The following is a 20,471-nucleotide window of genomic DNA, read 5'->3' on the forward strand; positions in this document are numbered from 1 at the left end:
ACCACCCCCATGATGGGTGTGGTGGGCAAGAGGGATCATGGCATGTGAGTTCCTGGCATTGTTTTCCTGGAACCAGAATCCACCAGCTCTGCCATGCTATCTCGGTGTCCCAGCTACCTCTACTAGGTCCTTCTCTGATGGTGAAAAGAGGCGGTTGGATGGAGGGAGGCTGGTTCACATTCTGTGGCTTTGTTTTTTTCCACTGGGTTTAGCTGCAATGAGAACAGGCCACTTAGGCTGAAATGTTGCTTCTGTTCTGCCCTTTGTGACCTCCCTCTGTTACTGCCACATCTGCTGAAGTCCAGCAGGCCATGGGAGGGGGAGGGGGGATGGATTCATGTGTCTGCAGGTTTGTTCCCCCCCCACCCCTATTCACCTGGTGATGGCAGCTACTTGATTACAGCCTCCACCCTTTGCATGGTTTCTCTGTCCTGGTCCCTGGGCTCAGCCTCAATGTGTACCAGTCACTCAGGGCAGAATGCCCCCTCTGCCCCTCCGGCCTTCCCAGCGGAGATTGTAACCTGACCCTCCACTACTGCCATGGCCACTGGGGCACGCCAAGTGCCAGACTGTGTCTGTGGCACCTGTCTCTGTCCTTCCCCCGTCCTGCCTGCCCTGTTACTCTGATATACCCATTTTCATATGTCCCAATGCTTCAGCCCTTCAGACGTGTGTGTGTGTTGCACAGGGAATCCTTTGTTGAATTATAGTTGTCCAACTCGTAACTATAAGGGGAGAGACCAAAAGGTTTTCTCACGCTACCATGATACTGATGTCCTGTTTCATCAGAGGTTTATTTCTAAACTCGTAGAAAGAACCAACACTAGAGGGACAGCCTACGTGGGCTGTAATTGTTTTAGGCCTGAGTATTTAGAAGGGTGGGAGACTGAGGAGGATTGTTATGCAACCAACCTGTTTGCACCTGGTTTACCAGTTCTTTGACTGTGCTGGGTGGTTCCTGACAACTTCCAAGGTGAAGGCCATGATCATTAGGACTCAGGGAAGAGACCAGTGATGCTGCCAAACACCCTATAATACACAGGACAGATCCCCCAACACAGGAATGTCCTGATACAAAGTTAACACTTTCGTTATTTACTTCTCTTTGCTGTCACCTTCATTACAACGTGTGCCACTTACTGCTTCTAACATATATTTGCTTTAGCTCTTGTCTCTTATAGTTCATAGATGCAGTGTATGCTTAGATCTTGTTAACAACATTGATGAGGACTTGTTCGAAATATGCTGATTCTTGAATCAACTTTTTAACATCTTTGCCAACTTGATGAGAGAAAACTTTTGAATTTTTATTATTTCCATAGAGAATATCTCTACATATATTTACTGTCATTAGTTTTTCTCTTCTGTGAACTGCTTTTCCTGGTGTGTCCAATAATCCTGCCTAGTAGTAATGGGGAAATCAGATATCAACCAAGGATATTTCTTGAGTTCTGTATAAATATGATTATTTTTAATTATTTGAGTGCAAAAATTAAAGCTACTTACTATATTAGTCCATTAAAAAACCAGTATAGTCATATCTTTATATAATTTAGAGAAAAGAAGAAACTAAACCTCGCTTCAAACATTTTTTTAAAAGACCAATAGAAAACATTAAGCTAGCCTTAACCTATTTGGCTCAGTGGATAGAGCGTTGGCCTGCAGACTGAAGGGTCCCAGGTTTGATTCTGGTCAAGGGCATGAACCTTGGTTGTGGGCACATCCCCAGTAGGGGGTGTGCAGGAGGCAGCTGATTGATGTTTCTCTCTCATCGAGGTTTCTAACTCTCTATCTCTCTCCCTTCCTCTCTGTAAAAAAAATCAATAAAATATATTTAAAAAAACATTAAGCTAGAATTGTCATTTATAAATGAGTCTCATTTAAGGGAAATTAAATATATAAATTATCTTAGAATAGAGCAGATGTGATGGGGACAACTGATTACTTATATTAAATAATCATTTATTAGAGTTCCTTCAAATAATAAATGCTCCACTATGGCTTTAAGCACTTTATTTTGGCCAAATTTGATTTTCACTTATTACTTTAAGAGCTTCTAATGAGAGAGGTTCATCTGTATATGAATAACAGAGCTTTGTCTTTGTACATTTTACCTAGAATAAGATAAATTGCCCAACACTTTAACAGAGCCCATCGTTGATGGAGATTGCTCTGAGCCTCAGAGTGATTACTAATTTGAGTATGTAAATACAACAGGCATTTTTCTGGAGACAAGAGAAATACTTGTCTTGGGAGAAACAACAAGGACTGTATAATTTATAACTATTCGAATATTAGTACCTATACTTGATGATATTAATAGACTTAATTCATGCTGTAATTAGATATACATTTTATACAAAAAAGAGAATGAATAGGTATAATTAAATGATTGCTTGGAAAAAATACTTAGCTTAACATTTTAAGTAATCAATCAATGCAAACCCAAAATATAATTTATTCAAGTATATCATGCCTTATGACACTAAATGTGCTCTTAAAGAGCTCAAGTCAATGTTCTGTAAAATCATTGTAAGATAAATCTAGAGTGAATCCTTCACTAAAATAATGAAACATTTTTTCATGTTGCTTGTTTATATGATGAATATTGACTTTCTTATAGTGCTTAACAGCATTGAGAGACACACTGTTAGAGACATCAGTTCTTCTTTGTTTTCAGGGTCATTATTCTATCGTCTGTAGCTATTTCCATGAATACAAGTCCTGGAAAGTATCTTTCAAATTCTAATAAGATATTAGAACCAAACAATGTGAAGATTGTTCTAGCTAGTAAAAAACAAACAAACAAAAAACACTGGAGTTTTTATTCCTAAATAATGAAATGATGCTTCTTGAATTAAATAAGAAGGCAGCAAATACAATAAAGTGTTGCATGTTCTCAATATACATCCATTTATTAATGCGTATGCCACAGGATCACGTTGCACTATGCATTTGGAGAAGTCATTAACAAAGCAACTGCCTAACAATTTAACATGAATTAGTGGATTTCACTGGTCTGTGTTTTCACACCCAGGAGCAGAATGGTTCTGAGATTCAGGATAATATTAACTTTGTTCTTAACATACCAGACCAGCTTGTTCACAAAACACAATCATTGTAATTGGTTCTTGTTTCTGCAGCTATATGTTGTCCACTAACAGTTATGAGCATGTTTCAAAGTACTGCTCTACAGCCAACTATTTAGAGAGACTCCAAAAAGTCAAACCATAAAGATACAGCAAATGCAAATATTCATGAAGTATTTCATAGTCAAAAATCCAACTTAGTTATTGTTTTCCTATTTCATCTGATGCATCTTGGTCTTATAAATAACATAAATTACAAGATTGTAAGCAGTTTCTTTAGATTCTGTTTTACATTTTTCATTAAGTAGATGAAGACAAGGCTTTTCGTTCCAGTGCAATATATAGTAATGCTGTATTTAGTACAAATCGTTGAATATTTTTAAAAGAAAAAAGCATTGAACTGATTACAGTGCTAAGGAATTAAGGAGTTAGTCATATCTGTCAGAGGGAAAACACTAATGGTAGTTACTTATGATAGATATTTTTTTTAAAAAACTTTCTATTACATGACTTTGTAAAGAATTAAATTTGATAAAGCCAAGACATAATGCTAGGTGGCAAGTGCATCAACTTACCTTTTTAACAAATGTGATGTGGCTGTGGCAGTTTTGAAGAACAAAGTTTTGTCAATATATCAAACATTGTTAACAAACTATTTAGCATTGCTTTGTATAAGTTTGCTTTAATAGCATTTCTTCACAGTGATATTTCAGAAAGGTTGGAAACTGGTCAGCATAAAATATTTCCCACCTTTTCTATTTTAATTTGTATGCAAAAATCATCACAATATATCTTCAACTATAAAATTACAAATGCTTTCTAGTGGTGACTGCATTTCTAGTTGTAATAGAAAAGGGTATTTCTAAGACATCTACAATGAGGTAAGTCTAAATAAAACAGAATTTGAGTAACAAATCTTTCTGATCTATGGGCAATTGAAACTAATTTAACAAAAACAACTAATAGATGAACTGAAAAGACTTAATTGTTTTTCAGTATGCTTAGTGGGTGAAAAATTGTTAATGAGATGCAATAAACATTTAAAAAGATCTGGATATTTCAGTTTACATCATAATTTTGGCACTTCATGGAACATTTATTTCCCAAAGACCAGTGATGGTATGTATACAAGTTCAGCAGGTTTTCCACGTACCTTGTAGACATTGTACGTGATTACTGGCAAACACCGAAATGTAGTGAAATAAACATTCCCATGTATTTGCACATGCATGCAGTAGTCAAACAATTATAGTGTATGCATTCTCGAAGATGGTATCTTCAGTATTCCTTTCAAGCACTCTCTTCAGCAGATCTTGTTTCAGATTTAAGTCTTACAAATTCTTTAGCCACATCATCGCTGGTCCTCTGAGAGAGTATTCTAAGAATAGTCAAACCGGTGTCATCCATAGAAACATTTTTCAAAAGGGGATACCATGCCCCATAGCTTCCCTTTTCTGCTATGCTCTGTAGCTGAATCACTGTCATGCCGATAATTCGATCTTCTCGGGCAAAGCAGTAATCCTTAACTGAGAGATGAAGTTCATAGGCTCCTGGGTGGTTTTCATTACCCAGAATACTGTGTGGATTAAAATTATGAATTTTCAGCAAAAATTTTATTTCACCTAGGGATCAACACAGTTCTAAAAGTGCTATACATTTTTATATTGGGAAATAGAGTCTCACTTTATTTTAATTCTGATATGTATATTTTTAAAATTTTACTTAGACTGTCTTTACTTAGATATTACTTATAATGTAACTTAAAAACTTCTTCTTTCCCTTAATATAAAAGGAACTCCATCTAAATATGAATTTGTGCCCTGATGTTAAACTTATCAATAGAAGCTGGAATTAAAGCATTGTGCTGTACTTAATCATTGAAGTCAGGAACTCCGCTCAGATATAGGTGTAGGATAGGGTTGCTGGGGATCATGGGAGCTAGGCTTGGGTAAGGGGTATGTCGGGAAAATTTTGGTGTCATTTCAACATCATTTATTAAAACCTCTTTTATTTACCTCAGGCTCCTGAATACGTTATATCTAGGAGCCTTTTCTCGCGGGAATTCACTGCACAGACTACCAAACACTATTCACAAGATGCTAAATTGGATACAAATCTCCAGAGCACATTAGTTCCAGCAGAGGCTGATTCTTTAATGCCACTTCTTTCATATGGCAACAGTTAGGCTGCCAAGTGTGGGGCTGAGGGTGGCCTCTACTAATAACAACGCAAGACAGCTTGTCAGTGCACAACTGAGTGTAATGTCGAAGGCTGGGCCCTGATATGCTGAGAACAATTCTCTCCTGCACTTTCCTTCAATTCATTCTCAGATATTGATTTTCTCATAAATGCACATCTATTGCTCAGCAGAACAAGTGTCCACATTCCTTCCTATTAAAGCGACGTTTTCTAATCAAGCATATTATAGACACAAACTTCCATGAGCTTGACCCTATGTCTCCCTCTCTTCTTTATCTGTCTCTAGTTCAGATTATCCAGATTTGTGGAATGAATTTCATCTATATGCAGATCATTTGCAAGTCATATTCAACTATATATTTGATATTTCCTCTTGGGTGTCCAATAGGCATTTCCAAATCAAACAAAATCTCTGATCTCCGTATCTCTTGTCCCTATGCCCCCATCTCAGTAAACAACTACCCCCAAATCTAGGGGGTATCCTTTATTTCCTTCAGTAACTTCCATTTTCCCTAATTGGATGTATTCCCCATCTTTCTTTTTACACTTTGTCATAAATGGAATGCTGGCCTGCTAGGACTATAACAGAGCTTCTCTATGTTCTGGCTTCCAGTGGTTTTGGCCAAAAGGAAGTCCTATCACGAAATCAGAAGTAATGAGGAGAGTAAGATCAGAGTCTTTGTTTCTGGCTCCTTGCCTGTGAGGCTATTTCCTGACATGGAAGGCCACTGCTCTTTTAAGGTGGCCCACTGCACCGGAAGTTTTCACTTCCCCAATTTGAATAGTATCTCATCCTCTCCTTTCTCAGTGCCCTAGAGGCCGCATCCTGGCCACTACTTGCCCCAGGTTACATTTCTTGTAGTCCCTCTACTCTTGCATCTTTGTAAATTCCTTTGTACATAAGTTTGTCTTAAAATATTCTAAATTGAATGTTCTCAGGAACCTAATTATATTCATGTTCTACCTCCAGTCCACTGCAAGTTCTATAGAACCTACTTCCAATATATACCCAGAATCTTTCTACTACTTGCTTCCATTTCCTACTACCATCTCGCCAGTCACTGTTATCTCTTACCTGGACCATTGCAAAAACCTTCTAACTTACCTTTACATATTTGGTCTTGATTCCCTGTAACTTTTCTCTATACAGCAAACAGAATAGTCATTTAAAGATGTAAACCAGATTGTTCCTCCCCTAATCTGAAAATCCTTCAAGGTCTCCTGTTGAACTGAGAGTGTAACCTAGTCCCTTTTACTCTGACCGCGAAGCCTTGCACCCTGATACTCTCTTCAAATTCAGTTCACCTCACTCTCTTGTCCAGTATATACTGTTTCTTAAATTGGCCAGGCAGGCTTCTGCCTTAGGGTCCTGGCACTGACATTTTTGATTGGCCTGAAATGCTGTCAACACTCCTCTGCATGACTGATGTTTTACTTTTTTTAGGTTTCAATTTAAAACTCAGAGAGGCTTCCCTGAACACCAATGTAAGTAGCCAAATAATCACTCTATTGCATTGCCCTGTTTTAATTCTTTGCATAATACGATCATAATAGGTTTTTGTTTATCGTAAGTTCCTCATCTCTAGAAAGTATATTCCATTAGAGCAGAGAAATCCTATTATACATAGTCAATGCTTATAGTATTTCCTGATACATGGTAGGCACTGAACAGATACTGACTGAGTGGAAGGGACCAAAAACATAGCCTTTTTCATCTGCCTGAGATCAGTAATGCTCAGTAAGTAAGTTTAGTTACACAGTGACTATTGCCTGGTTGAATAAATGAGTTGGGTCATGACTTACAACTGAAATGTTTCATTGTACTTGGGTGACCAGGTGTTGCTTTTTGTCTTTGTGCCTTGTTTTCTCTTCTTGTCTCCAAGATTGGGTCCCAGAATACAAACTTCCACGAAGGGGCGGAACATGGCGGTGGTCTGCCAGTTCAGGTTATTAATAGCCATCACTATAAAACCAAAAAGGGAATGGGATACAGAGTGTTAGCCAATGAATGTGTGGAATCTCTGCCTCTCCCTTTTGATCCTTACATTGAATTTTTGTTTAAAAAAATGATGTGTGAAGCCATAACTTGTATTTGATAGTATCCTAACTCCAAGGATAATATTCTTGAAGAAAAACATCTCACTCTCTGGAATGCACACTTGATGGGACTTCCAGCTCTTAGTTGTGTGACACTGGAGTGGTGAAAGTTATCATTCCTCTTGTGTGGGTAAAAACATGATGTTGTTCATATTAAAAATAGTGTTTATATCTATCATTAAATTTTTAGAAAATAGAGTTAAAATCTATAATTTTTCAGAGGCAATCCCTTAATACGTTGTGTATGGTTTCAACATTTAATTCATATATAGAATGGCATCATAATATATTGCAGTCTTATAAGTAGCTGTATTTTTTAAGTTCATCATGGATATCTTTCTAATTCAATATATTCAATATTTTCCAACTGCAAATATTCCACTATATATATCCCATCCTATATTTAACCAATCACCTATTGTTAAACACAGTTGTTTCTTAATTTCAAGCATCACACATAATTCTTAACTGTACCTTCTCATATTTATACTTGGCTCATTCTTTAATGATGATATTCTTAAGGAAGTATCTTATAACTAAAATTGCTATTGCAAAAATTTCATAAAACTTTGAGCATTTGCTCTACAGTGACAAAATATTTTAGGATACTGGCATGTATAGACATTCACATTTATCTGTATTTTTCTCTACATTGCACGTAATTTGTTATAGATGATAAATAGCAGTGATATTTTTATAATACAAAGATCCATTCAGTAATGCAATTTTAAAAGTATTAGAAGGGCATAGTTTTGATTGAAGTGGATATTATTTAGAATATGGTTCTATTGAGCAAAATATTAACCATTTAATTTCATCTTTGAAATGACCCTTGCATTCAGGTGATATTTTTACAATATAAACCAATAGATTAAACTATCATTTAAAAAATCAAATCAGCTGTTGAAAATAACTTAGAGAAAGAATTAGGTAGGTTATGTGAAAATTAAGCCAACCAAAGCACTAATATTCCATATATATATATATATATATATATATATATATATATATATATATATATATCATAGGATCAACCACAGAGAAAATATACAGTTTTGAAATGTAATCACCAATGTATTTAAATATTTCAAATTACATATGTTAATTATCTGTGGCATATATTTGTTTTTATATAAAAGTTCCGGTTCAGGAAGACATTCTAAACCCCTAAAATAATTTAATACACATATTCAAACACAGATAAAAATGACATTTTAATATTAATTTTGCAGACATTAAAGTCTGATGAGCTGCTTGGCCTATCTGGATCCAAAATGTACCTTTCACAGTGACTTTATGCTCTCCAGTTCCTGGGGTGGTGGTGATGTCCACATGAACAGATATCTGACCCACTGAATCTTTGGAGGAGCGACCTGCAAGTAAGCAGAAGCTTAGGGCCTGAACGTTCAGATACTTAATAACGGACATCTGCATCATCTGCACAAGGGGCTTGAAAGTGTTTCTTCCTGGAATTGAATGGTTCTTTGTATTAATAGCACATAACATTGATATATGTTCACCAAATTCAATTTGCTGTGCAGGTTTGAGACTTGGATATAATCATATTTACCCAAGGAGTTAAAATTTCATCTGATCCTCAGATATTGTGTTACTATTACAGGAAGATGGCTGTAGAGCACCTGCCCTCATGAAGCCCACAGTACACCAGGCGAGACCAACATATAGCTACAGTATGGTGTGATAAGGTCTGCTGATGGCATAAAAGTTAGTCAACTGTTAAGCATGTTGTATTGAAAAGTACCTGTGATTTAGCGTCAGATTAACTTGAATTTAAATCATGGTTATGCTACTTCTGGTTCTGTGATAAGAATTTGCTGTGTTCTCACATCTCAATTTGCTCATTTGTAAAACAGAGACAATAACACCAACCTCTTGATGTTATTACCCTATACCCTAACTATCCTTTATCTTATATTTTTCACCCCCACCCCCAAATATAAAGTTATCGCTCATTCTTTAATGTAGCCTGGAATATCACAGCACTAACTACAAAGTAAAGGTTCAAAGAGCATTTGCTTAAAAATAAATTACTGATCCCTGGTCAGTGTTGTTCAGTGGTTGGAGTGTCAGCCTGCACAATGAAGGTTTGTAGGGGTGCATTCGTCAGGTGGCCAATCCAATTGATGTGTCTCTCTCATATCAATGTCTCTCTCTCTCTCTCTCTCTCTCTCTTTCCTCCTTCTTCCTTCCTGCTCTCTCTAAAAATAAATGGGAAATAATATCCCCAGGTGAGGATTAAAAATAAATAAATAAATAAATGACTGAGCCATTGCTTATAATAATCAAAAAAGTAAAATATTTAATGTTTGGCCATTGATCCATTATATGAACATATCATAATTTAACCATATTTCAGTTGTTTCCAATCCTTTGTTATTATAAACAAACTATAATAATTATTTTTATAAGTTTATCTATAGTATAATTCTTAGAAGTAAAATTTGTCAATTTTAATTTTGCCCCAGAGAGATTTTAACAATTTACACTTTTATATGCAATATAGAAGATCAACAAGAAATGTACTTTTTTAAAAATAAATGGCTAATAATTGAATCTGAAAATAGACGATTCTAAGAAACATTCGGTTTCTAATCTCAGATAATTGCTAGTTTGGGGCCTAAACCTCTCCATAGGACCTGCTGATAAGAGCCAGTTCATCACCAGGACCCCTCTCCCTCGATAATAAAAGAATTAAAAGATAGAAAGTGATCACTCGGGCGTTAGTAAAGGGACTATTCTTTGCTCCTGAGGAAAGGAAGAGGGGAAATGTCCCCTTTCCCGGAGGTGAGGAAAAGAAAATCCCCCCCGCAAATACTCCTAAACTCTGGAAGTGCCAGAAAGATGGGCATTTCACTTTTGAATTGGCTGCCTACTTAGCAGACAATATGACCCGAGCATGGTTGAGTGAGGGACAATTAGCCAGAGAGGGGGCCAGGGACCAACTCCTTAAATTTATGGTTGCTAAGAAGTATGGGAGATGGTTCCTGGATGGGCTTGAAGTGCCAGAATTGGGGACAAGAGAGGGAAGATGTGATCATGGACTGTGGTCTTGTCATGGATTGCACAGATGGGGCAAGGAGGCAGGCAGCTCGAAGCTCGTAGAGCGTGTCAGTACCAGCTGAAGTGCAGTGGGAATGAGTAGCCCAGGCTTGAGTTTGGAAGAATCCATCAATGCTCCAGCTGCTATTTGGAAATGAGTCTCACACTGCCAGCTCACAAGCTTCTAGCTCCCCCCAAACAATAAACTGGAAGAGCTGTAACCCTACTCAATGACCAGCAATGTTCACACAGACATTTAAATAAAGTGTCATTGGTCTTGTTCCTCTCTTTTCTTCCTTCCCAACACCAGGGAACCTACCACCAGGAGGGAGAGGAAAGGTTCACATGAGAGAAGCCCATGCCTTCCTTCTCCTTTTCTCATTTCTGTCTGCTTGCAGAGAGAGAAGGGACCGTGAAGCCAGTAAGAGATTAAAGATGTAAGGTGACCAGGATGAGGTCTTAAGCACTGGAATGACTTTATAATCGTGCAAGTCACTGATATGGCAGGAGCTTGGACTGTGATATCAGTGGGGGAGGTGTCTATGCAGTAGAAAATGGTCTCCTTGCCAAGAGACAGCCTTTCCTAGTTCTACTGCTTTTTCTTCCCTTGTTATGTTGTGTGAGGGAGGTTAGTTTCCTCTTCCTTCTGTCTTTTTTATATCCTGCTCATGCCTTTGTGTATAGGTATTAAATCCTTATCGAAAATCTTAAATTGGACGTGCCATTTGTCTGCTCAATCCTTAGTTTATAGAGTTGACATCTGTGATTTGCTCATAACTTGAATGAAAGTGCTCCTAGTGTTTTCTCAATACTCTTACGTTTTGTGGAATAATGAGCCAATCTTTTGCGGGGAAGGGCAGAAACTTTTATCATTATAGGTTTCAGAAAGGAGAAAATGCGTAAGGAGGCTCTTTAAAATTGAGTTAGAATTCATCTTTTAAACAAGGAAGCAGAAGAAATAGCACACGTGTGGATGAATAAAACAGAACAGTGTGTCCTGAAAACTGCAAGTAGTTCAGTGTGGATGGAGCATATTGGTGGTGCCGTGAATATAACTTAAAAATCTTCAGACATTATCTTAGAGCGGCTGAGAAGGCTCTTAAATTTTTGGCTATGGGTGGCATAGTCAGATTTATTTTTAGAAAAAAAATTCATTTGTGTAAAGTATGGATTACTCTGATCATCCCATTCTCTCTGGAAAGCCTAATATTTGCATCTCATTATTCCATGAATCAAGCCCTGCAGTCCGGCCCTTCATTAGGAAGCTTTCGATTACTTTCTACTTCATCTGCACAGCTGGCCATGCTGCTATATTTAGTCTGATTCTTCAAAACTGACTTCATATTTTCATCAAGACAAACCACAGGTTTGGAAAATTCTGTGTCCATTAGCCTAGGAAGCCCTGTCCAAGTTCCTCTACCATAAAATAATTTTTAAAAATTCTATAAATAATCTGCAATTATGTTCTTGATCTCCTCAATACTATGACATAGTATGAAAACCCTGGGCAATGGAATTGACTGCTCTGATGAATATGGTCTCAGTCACTTATTAAGGGGTAATTAAAACTCCACAAACCTTGATTTTCTTATTTTTGTAGCACCAACCTGACAGCGTTGTGGTGAGAATAAAAATAGCTAATTTTGCCCCACTGGCATGGCTCAGGGGCTGAGCATCAACCTATCAACCAGAAGGTCACTGTTTGATTCCCGGTCAGGGCACATATCTGGGTGCAGGCTTGATCCCCTGTGTGGGGCATGCAGGAGACAGCTGATCAATGATTCTCTCTAATCATTGATGTTTCTATCTCTCCCCCTCTCCCTGCCTCTCTGAAGTCAATAAAAATATACAAAAAAAATAAAAATAGCTAATTTAAAAAAATGTACACTATTTTTTACCTTCCTATGTAACAGCTGTTTTAAAGCTTATATAATAACTGCCCAGCAAATGAATCTAAGTTTATTAGAATTCAATAATTAATAACACAATGTTTCAAAGTTATAAAACCCCTTGAACATTCATGCATAATGCCCACATATAAAAATGGTTTAAAAATCCATGGATATTGTGGTTACCGGGGTCAAAGACTGCAAGAAGACCACTCTAGAGTGACTAGAGTTCTTCCTAACAAATTCAGAATTACCAAAACTTTTCTGGGTTCAGTAGAATAATGATGGCAGATTTTTAGAGCCCTCAAATATTTAAGAGTGAAAACTGCTCCCTTCTATTAAAAACGTTCATTAACCATGAATCTGATAAAAGGCCTCCAGCATCTCTGAAAATGCGTGCAGGTTGCATAATTGCCTCTGGTGTTATACTAAGGTTCAGAGCCTGCTCAGTGCTTGGGTTTGCTGTTAAAACTTTTATGGGTGAGCATCATGTGTTACTATAAGCAGCAAGGTAGCAATGGCTGGTTTCTGCTAGGGTAGCCATAAAAAATGGTCAGGCCAGCTCTTGATATTATTTTTAAAGGAGAAAGCCTTCCACCAAAGCACTCACTGGGTGTTATTTCTTCACCCGAGTTTCCAATTGCCAAGGTAATGTAAAGGCTTTAGTTGTGTTGTGATAGAATTGGAGAGATTGCTATGGTAGAGAATGTAAAATTCTAATTAGGGAAATAGGTGAGTTGCTGTTTGGTGTCTTTGGTTATGGATGAACTATCCTGTGCTGTTTTAAAACAACTAACAGCTAAAGTATCTAAAACCTTTCACAAGGTGCTCTTTCAATGCACAGAGGTAAGTGTTCCTCTTTCACAAATTGCTGTTCTGTGGTCTCCCACCTGTACATCCTGTGCGTGCGCTTTCCACAGAAACATGGACTGCTGCATTGGGAGGAAAAAACATTCGAAATCCCACCTAGGCACTCCGCAGCGCCTGAACACTGTTGTGAAACCTGCTGGGTGGAAACATTTCCCAGGCTCTCAAATGCACATTTTCTTTTCTAACACAAACTGAAACTTACTGCTCAATCAAGGCAAAGAGTCTTGAGAACTAACTGCTTAATGTGACACACCCTAAAACTGTGGAATTAGGAAAGTAATAGAGTAGAAACAACTGGTTAAAAGAGTTTATTGTTATTGCAATTATTGCCTAATAGTCATGCTATTCATAATTAACACTTTAAAAATTGCCAGGTTTCTGCTTTCATGGCCTGGAGTTATACCACTCCTAGCACCATGGTATGCCTTATTTTGCAGTTAATTATGCAGATTTTTTTCTTCCTAACTACCTTCTATAATCAGGAAACCTCTATTAATCCATACTTATTGCTAATTCATATAATAAACTTGTAATATTCTTTTGATATATATTAAATGACCAATTTGTATTTATTTGTTGATTCAATATGCAAGCTGCCCTTACTTTGCATGGTATTTGTATAAGTGATATGCCTGGATTCCAATTCCTACCGTTTAGTTCGATAATGCCTGTCTCCCAACCAGACATTCAAATTTCAGTCATCGTGGTACATTAAATGCATAAAATAAAAAGTTTGCTACTATTATTTTAGTATACAAGTCACTATGTAAAGAACAGATATGTATCATCAGTTACCAATCACATCACTTCTTTCAGACTCTGTTGGTGATCTAGTCAGTTCACACACAACAGAGGATAAAAGGGCCACATTGAGATGGGTAGGAAAGGCAGAGGCACATTTTCGCCCAAAATACCACCCCTGGCACAGCAACCCACAATGGGGAGGGATCTGAAAATCTCCACAAATACCGCCAAACAGAAAAAAAAACAAAACACAGCTCCCTTCTTTCTGAGGAGCAAGGCGTCTCCCATATCTGGGACCTGCACCAGAGAGACAAACTCCCAAAGCAGAACATGTGACTCTGAAAACCAATAGGCCAACTGAGCTTACAACCTGGAGAACTACAGGGCTGTAGGGAACAGAGATTCTGCTCTTCAAGGGCTCACACACACACTCACTCACCTTGGGACTCAGCACAAAGGCAGCAGTTGGAAGAGAGCCTGGATCATATGTGAAAGAGATTGCTAACTTTACAGCTTCTTCCGGAGGGTCGGAAGTGTTTTGAGACTCTTTCTAGGGATGTAGGTGCTGGCAGGAGCCATTTCTGTGCTTTCCTTCTGCATTGCTAGCGCCAGCACTAGCAGGGGCCACTTTTGCAGTTTTCCTCTAATTTGCTAACGGGGGTGAGTAAGCAGCCCACTCCCATGCTTTGCTCCCAGGAACAGCCCTTCCTGAGGCTGCAGGCACGCAGCGGCAGTCTGCCATGCTGCATTTGCCAGAGGCAGTGGGTGAGCAGCCGGCTCTACCCACCCTGACCCACTGCTGCAGCCCCACCAAAACCAGCAGGTGTGGCCAGGCAGATTGCATTTCTAGGCCCCGTGACTTTGAAACAGAATGTTCAAGAGACAACTGAGAACTAGAGCAAGATTAAGCATTGCGTTTTATCCCCTGTGCAGGGCTACTCCTTCAAAACTAAAAGGGAAAGCTAATACATAGAAACAATCATAGAAAGTTAAGCAAAATAAAGGGAAAAAGAAATATGTTCCAAATAAAAAAACGAGATACTGAAACAATGATAAGTAATTTACACCCTCCTTCCCCCAGCAAATAAAGTTCAAAGTAATGGTGTTAAAGATGCTCACCAAGCTCAGGGGAAGAACAGATGGACATAGTGAGAACTTCAACTAAGAGAAGAGGAGGTCCAAGATGCTGGAGAATAGGAAGATGGAGAACTCGCCTCCTCCCATGAGTAAACTCAAATATACATGTATATAGGTAGCAATTACTCCCATGAGACAACAGAGCATTGAATGAACAGCTTCTGACATCAAAAAAGAGATGGAATAGAAAAGGGAGGGGAAGCCCTCAGGGAGCTGTGCAAACTCTCCAGTGCCATTATGTCCCCCTCTGCTTTGAAAGGACAGGCAGGTCTAGCTGCTGATCACATTGCCTGGAGTCTTTTGCCTCTGAACAAAGGGAGCAAGCAGGAACAATAGGGTCCCCACGCACCTGACCAAAGAAATACAAAGGATCATAGACCACTATGAGCAATTATATGCCAACAAGTTGGACAACTTAGAGGAAAGGGATAAATTCCTTGAAACATACAATCTTCCAAGACTGAATAATGAAGAAAAATAATATCTGAATAGACCAATCACTAGTAAAGATATTGCATCAGTAATTAACCCTCCCACCCCTGGGACCAAATGGCTTCACTGGTAAATTCTACCAGACATTTATAGAAGACTTAAAACCTATACTGCTCAAAGTTTTCCAAAAAAATTGAGGAGGAGGGAATGCTCCCAAACTTATTTTAAAAGGCCAGCATTGTCCTGATGCAAAAACCAGACAAAAACAACAACAAAAATGAATGTTACAGACCAATATCCCTGATAGACATAGATGCAAAAATATTCAACAAGATAGTAACAAACCAAATTCAACAATACAGTAAGAAGTTAATACACATGCTTCAGTGGGATTTATTCTAGGGATGCAACAATGGTTAAAGGATGCAAAGTTGGTTAAACATCTGCCAGTCAATCAACGTGATGCACCACATTAACATAATAAAAGATAAAAATCATATGATCATTTCAATAGATATAGAGATGCCATTTGAAAAAATTCAACATCCATTTATGATAAAAACTCTCAACAAAGTCCATATAGACAGAACATACCTCAACATAATAAAGGCTATATAAGGGACTAAGAAGCACAAATCGGTAGTTGCAATATAGTTATGGGGAGGTAAATAGAGCATAGGAAATATAGTGTTATGCCCAGATTTCAAGACCCCCCAAAGATCCACCAGGGAGCACCAAATCCGATGCAAAAGCAGAGAGTCTTTTATTCAAGCTCACTTGGTACCCCCCCCCCCCCGGCTCCATTACTGGATGCAAGAGAGAGCCCCGAGTTCCAAGAGAACAAAGGTTATATAGGGCTAGTTATTTGGGTGGGCTTAGGGGGTGACGTGGGTTACAGAGATTGGTCATTTAGGTCAGGGTTTTTCATCAGGGTCTTACAGCACAAAGGTCAGGAAGTGACCAGCACATTCTGAGGCTTGGGCCGTCCCACACTATAGCCTTATCAGGACCTTAGCTGCATTCCTGGAGCTTCATTGGTCCACTCAGGTGGTGGTTGGGGGAGTTAGGTCAATACCAGCATTCTTGTGGTCACTCAGAAAAGGAGGGGGCTTGGGCTGAGGGCCCAGCCCTACAAGGCAAGATAGGGGAGAGGGAGGGGAGTATGTTTCTGCTCTGTCCTTTCAATAGTCAATAATATCATGATAACTATGTATGGAACCAGTTGCCTTACTGGAAATACCAAGGGAAGCACTATGTGAAATATATGACTGACCAACCACTAAGCTGTATACCTGAAGCCAATACATAATTAAAAAAAAAATAATTTCTCTTAAATTTTTTTTAAAAAAGAGTCCTTATATTTTAAAAAGGGCCATATATCACAAGCCCATTTCTAAGACCATACTCAAGGGTGGAAAGCTCAAAGCTTTTTGCTCAAGATCAGAAACAGGATAAGGATGCGCACTTTTATTTAACAGCATTGGAAGTCCTAGTCACAGCAATTAGGCAGCAAAGAAGAAATAAAAGGCACACAAATTAGGACGTAAGAAGGAAAACTGTTACTATTTGTGGATGATATCTATACAGAGAACTCCAAAGATTCTGCCAAAAAACTATTAGAATTAATAAATGAACTCATCAAAGTAGGATACAAAATTAATATTCAGAAATTGATTGCATGTTTACATACCAATAGCAAACTATCAGAAAGAGAAATTAAGAAAAGATCCTACTCAATACTGAAAAGCTGAAAGTTTTTTCCTTAAGATTAGGAATAAGACACTCTTGCCTACTCTTGCTACTTTTATTCAACATGCTATTGGAAGTCCTAGAAAGAACAATCAGGCACGAAAAAGAAATAAAGGCTTACAAATTGGAAAGGACAAAGTGAAGCTGTCATGTTTTTGGATGGCATGATCTTATATATAGAAAACCCTAAAAACTCCTTAAAAAAACTGTTAGAATTAATAGACAAAGTCAGTAAAGTCAGTCTGTAAAAATCTGCTGTTTTTCTGCACTCTAACAACAAGCTACCAGAAAGAGAAATTAAGAAACAATCCCATTTGCAATAGCATCGAAGAGAATAAAATACTGCCCAGCAGGTGTGGCTCAGTAGCTGAGTGTTGACCTATGAACCAGAAGGTCTCGATTTGACTCCTGACCAGGACACATGCCTGGGTTGCTGGCTCAATCCTGAGTGTGGAGCACACAGGAGGCAGCCAACCAATACTTCTCTCTCATCATTGATGTTTCTATGTCTCTCTCCATCTCCTTTCCTCTCTGAAATCAATAAAAATATATTTTAAAAAGAAAAAATAGAGAATAAAATACTGAGCAATAAATTTAACCAAGGAGGTTGAAGATGATACAGATAAATTGAAGGATACTAAGTGTTCATGAACTGCTCTTCTTCTGTCTTCTTTGTAGCCTCCTCATTTCTTTCAGCTTTTTGTTATGTGACATCCCCCCAATATTAATCCCTAGATTCCTCCTCAATACTCCTTTCCCAGGTTTTATAGTGACATCTCTCATCTCAATTCTATTAATTTTTAAATCTATGTTTCTAGTCCTTATCCTGATCTTTATATTGACCCCCATTTCTAATAGTCTAACAGATATTCTTGCTTAGTATTTTCATTTTAGCTTAACCACATCAAGTCAAAAAATTAACTTATGGTGTTCTCAAACCTCCAGTTTTCAACTTCCCCATTTCCAACCTTGTTCACACAATTCTGCTAGCTAAGCTCAAGTCATTGAAAACCACACAGAGCTTTTCCTCTGCTTTACCTGTTAATCCCAACCAATGAACAAATCTTGCCCATTATTCTTTACATAGTTTGATTCACTCTCTACTTCAACATTCTACTCTTTTGTTTAAGACCTTCTCATTATGTGGATATCTGTTACATTCTAAGAGTTCACTTTCATTATATTTTGTATAACTTAGCAGGACCAAGCTTCCTGTTACTCTTCTCCTTTTAATGCCTGTTGCTTTGAGGGGAAATTTCAAATTCCTTGAGTAACTTTTGGCTTTAACAATCTTCCTCCATTAAGGACAATCAAATGTCTCTCTCATGCACTCAACAATATCCCTTCCCACTAGCCTTCCTTTCCTATACTGCCCCCTCCAAGCTCTGCCATCCTTACATAGCGTCCCCAGGCACGCTAGTCCCCATTGGTCACTGTCACTTGGAGCCACTTCCGTGTTCTTATTCATAACACTCATGTTGGCATTTAATAATATTATGTCTCATCACGTACTGCTGTGATTTTTTCCTACTGATTAACCTTTATTGCATTGCGAAGTTATACCAAGATTAAAAGAGCTGCAGTGTTAAATTTAAAAAACAATATCCACAACTGAAAAAGCTGGTAGATAACAAGTGTTAATTGGGAACTAAGTTTTGGAGATGCAACATAACCATGAGGCCGTGTGCACAGAAGGTAAGAGCTCAGTCTCTAAGCCATATTGTCTAGATTTGAATTCAGGCTCCACCACATAGTAAGCACAGTGACATTGGGCAAGTTACTTAGTCTCTCTCTGTTTCCATTGTAACATAGGAATAATAGTAGTACTGGACTCATTCAAATATTGTAAAGATTAAATAAGTTTTTCCCTGCAAGGGACTTATTAAAAGTACCTGGCACAGAGACAATCTTTCATATTATTGTGGTTGTTGTTGTTTATCAAAATATTGAACTCTTCATCTCCTAGCAGTTTCCTTTCTATGAGTCTGTCATACAGAAATACTTGCAAAAACACACAAAGATGTATATAAACAAAGATGTTAATGGCAACATTTTTTAAATAGTTAAAAAATTACCTATAAAATTACCTTTCCTATATAACAAAGAGGGACTATGCAAATTGACCATCACTCTGCCACAAAGATGGCGGCGCCCACAGTGGAGGCTGAGTTCCCATAATGAGCCTTACGAGCAATCAGCAGGGACCTGAGGATGTGCCCACCCCACCGCTCCCATGGGGCTTGACAGGGGACCCCAGGCCGTGCCACCAACCCTGGCACCAGGCTGGGGGACCTCAGGACATGCCCCCCACCTGGAGGGGCTTGATAGGGGACCTCAGGCCATGCCCCCTGCCCAGAAGAGCTTGATGGGAGACCTCAAGGTGCGCCCCCCCGCCCCAGTGCTGGGCCAGGGGACCTTAGGCTGCTCCCCTCGCCCCGGGCCTGGGACCTCAGGCTGCGCCCTCCACCTGGCAGAGCGTGACAGGGGATCTTAGGCCATGTTCCCCACCCAGCGGGGCTTGACAAGGGTGGGACCGGCCAGGTCTGGATCTAGCCCAATTGGGGGGGGGGGGCAGCCAGGTCTGGGTCTCGCGTGATTTTGAGTCACACATGGGTGGGTGGGGACTTGAATCTGGGTGCTGTGGTGCACCCCAGACTCTGACAAGAGGAAGATTTTCATATACATTTTACTAATTTTCTTTCATCTCTGACACATATTATAGAGAAAGGGCAAATAGCAATATTAAAATATTTCCTCTAATCCCCTTTTAATGTGCACAAATTTCATGCACCGGGCCACTAGTATATTTATAAGTAGTGAAATAGTGAGTATATCATCATGTTATTATGAAATATTATAAATCCCACAATAAAAAGGAAATCTGTATATAAGATATGAAATGATGAGTGTGAAAGGTCAAATAGTCTAACAGTATGCATGTTATACAATTTTTTTGGGGGGGTCGGGGGAAAGAATGTAAGTTTTATATGTGTATAATTGAAGGTCTGGGAGAATAAACTTTAAAGTACACATAGTAGGGATGGAATCAGCTGAGTTTATTAGCTTTCTGATCACACATTTTCATATTATATGATTTGTTTTTAGTGAGCATCTATCACTTCTTAAATAAAATGTTTAAATATACAAAAAGAAACAGAAGATTAGAGTGGAAAAATATAGATGACACGTTCAGTTTATTGATATA

The 20,471-nt window shown here is 38.4% G+C and overlaps 1 protein-coding gene across 1 annotated transcript in view; it reads right to left on the reverse strand.

Moving 5' to 3' along the window:
* Positions 1-2,887: 2,887 nt before the first annotated feature.
* Positions 2,888-20,471, reverse strand: part of UNC13C (unc-13 homolog C) — a 523,285-nt gene continuing 505,701 nt past the window's right edge. The window contains exons 30-32 of the mRNA XM_059700746.1: positions 8,666-8,758; positions 7,092-7,251; positions 2,888-4,665 (exon numbers count right to left, since the gene is read on the reverse strand). Of these exons, the coding sequence (XP_059556729.1) occupies positions 4,380-4,665; positions 7,092-7,251; positions 8,666-8,758 (539 nt within the window). The 3' untranslated portion in view covers positions 2,888-4,379. The remainder of the gene's footprint in view (positions 4,666-7,091; positions 7,252-8,665; positions 8,759-20,471) is intronic.

Source organism: Myotis daubentonii, chromosome 1 (genome assembly GCF_963259705.1).
Source record: "Myotis daubentonii chromosome 1, mMyoDau2.1, whole genome shotgun sequence".
NCBI classification, from domain to species: domain Eukaryota; kingdom Metazoa; phylum Chordata; class Mammalia; order Chiroptera; family Vespertilionidae; genus Myotis; species Myotis daubentonii.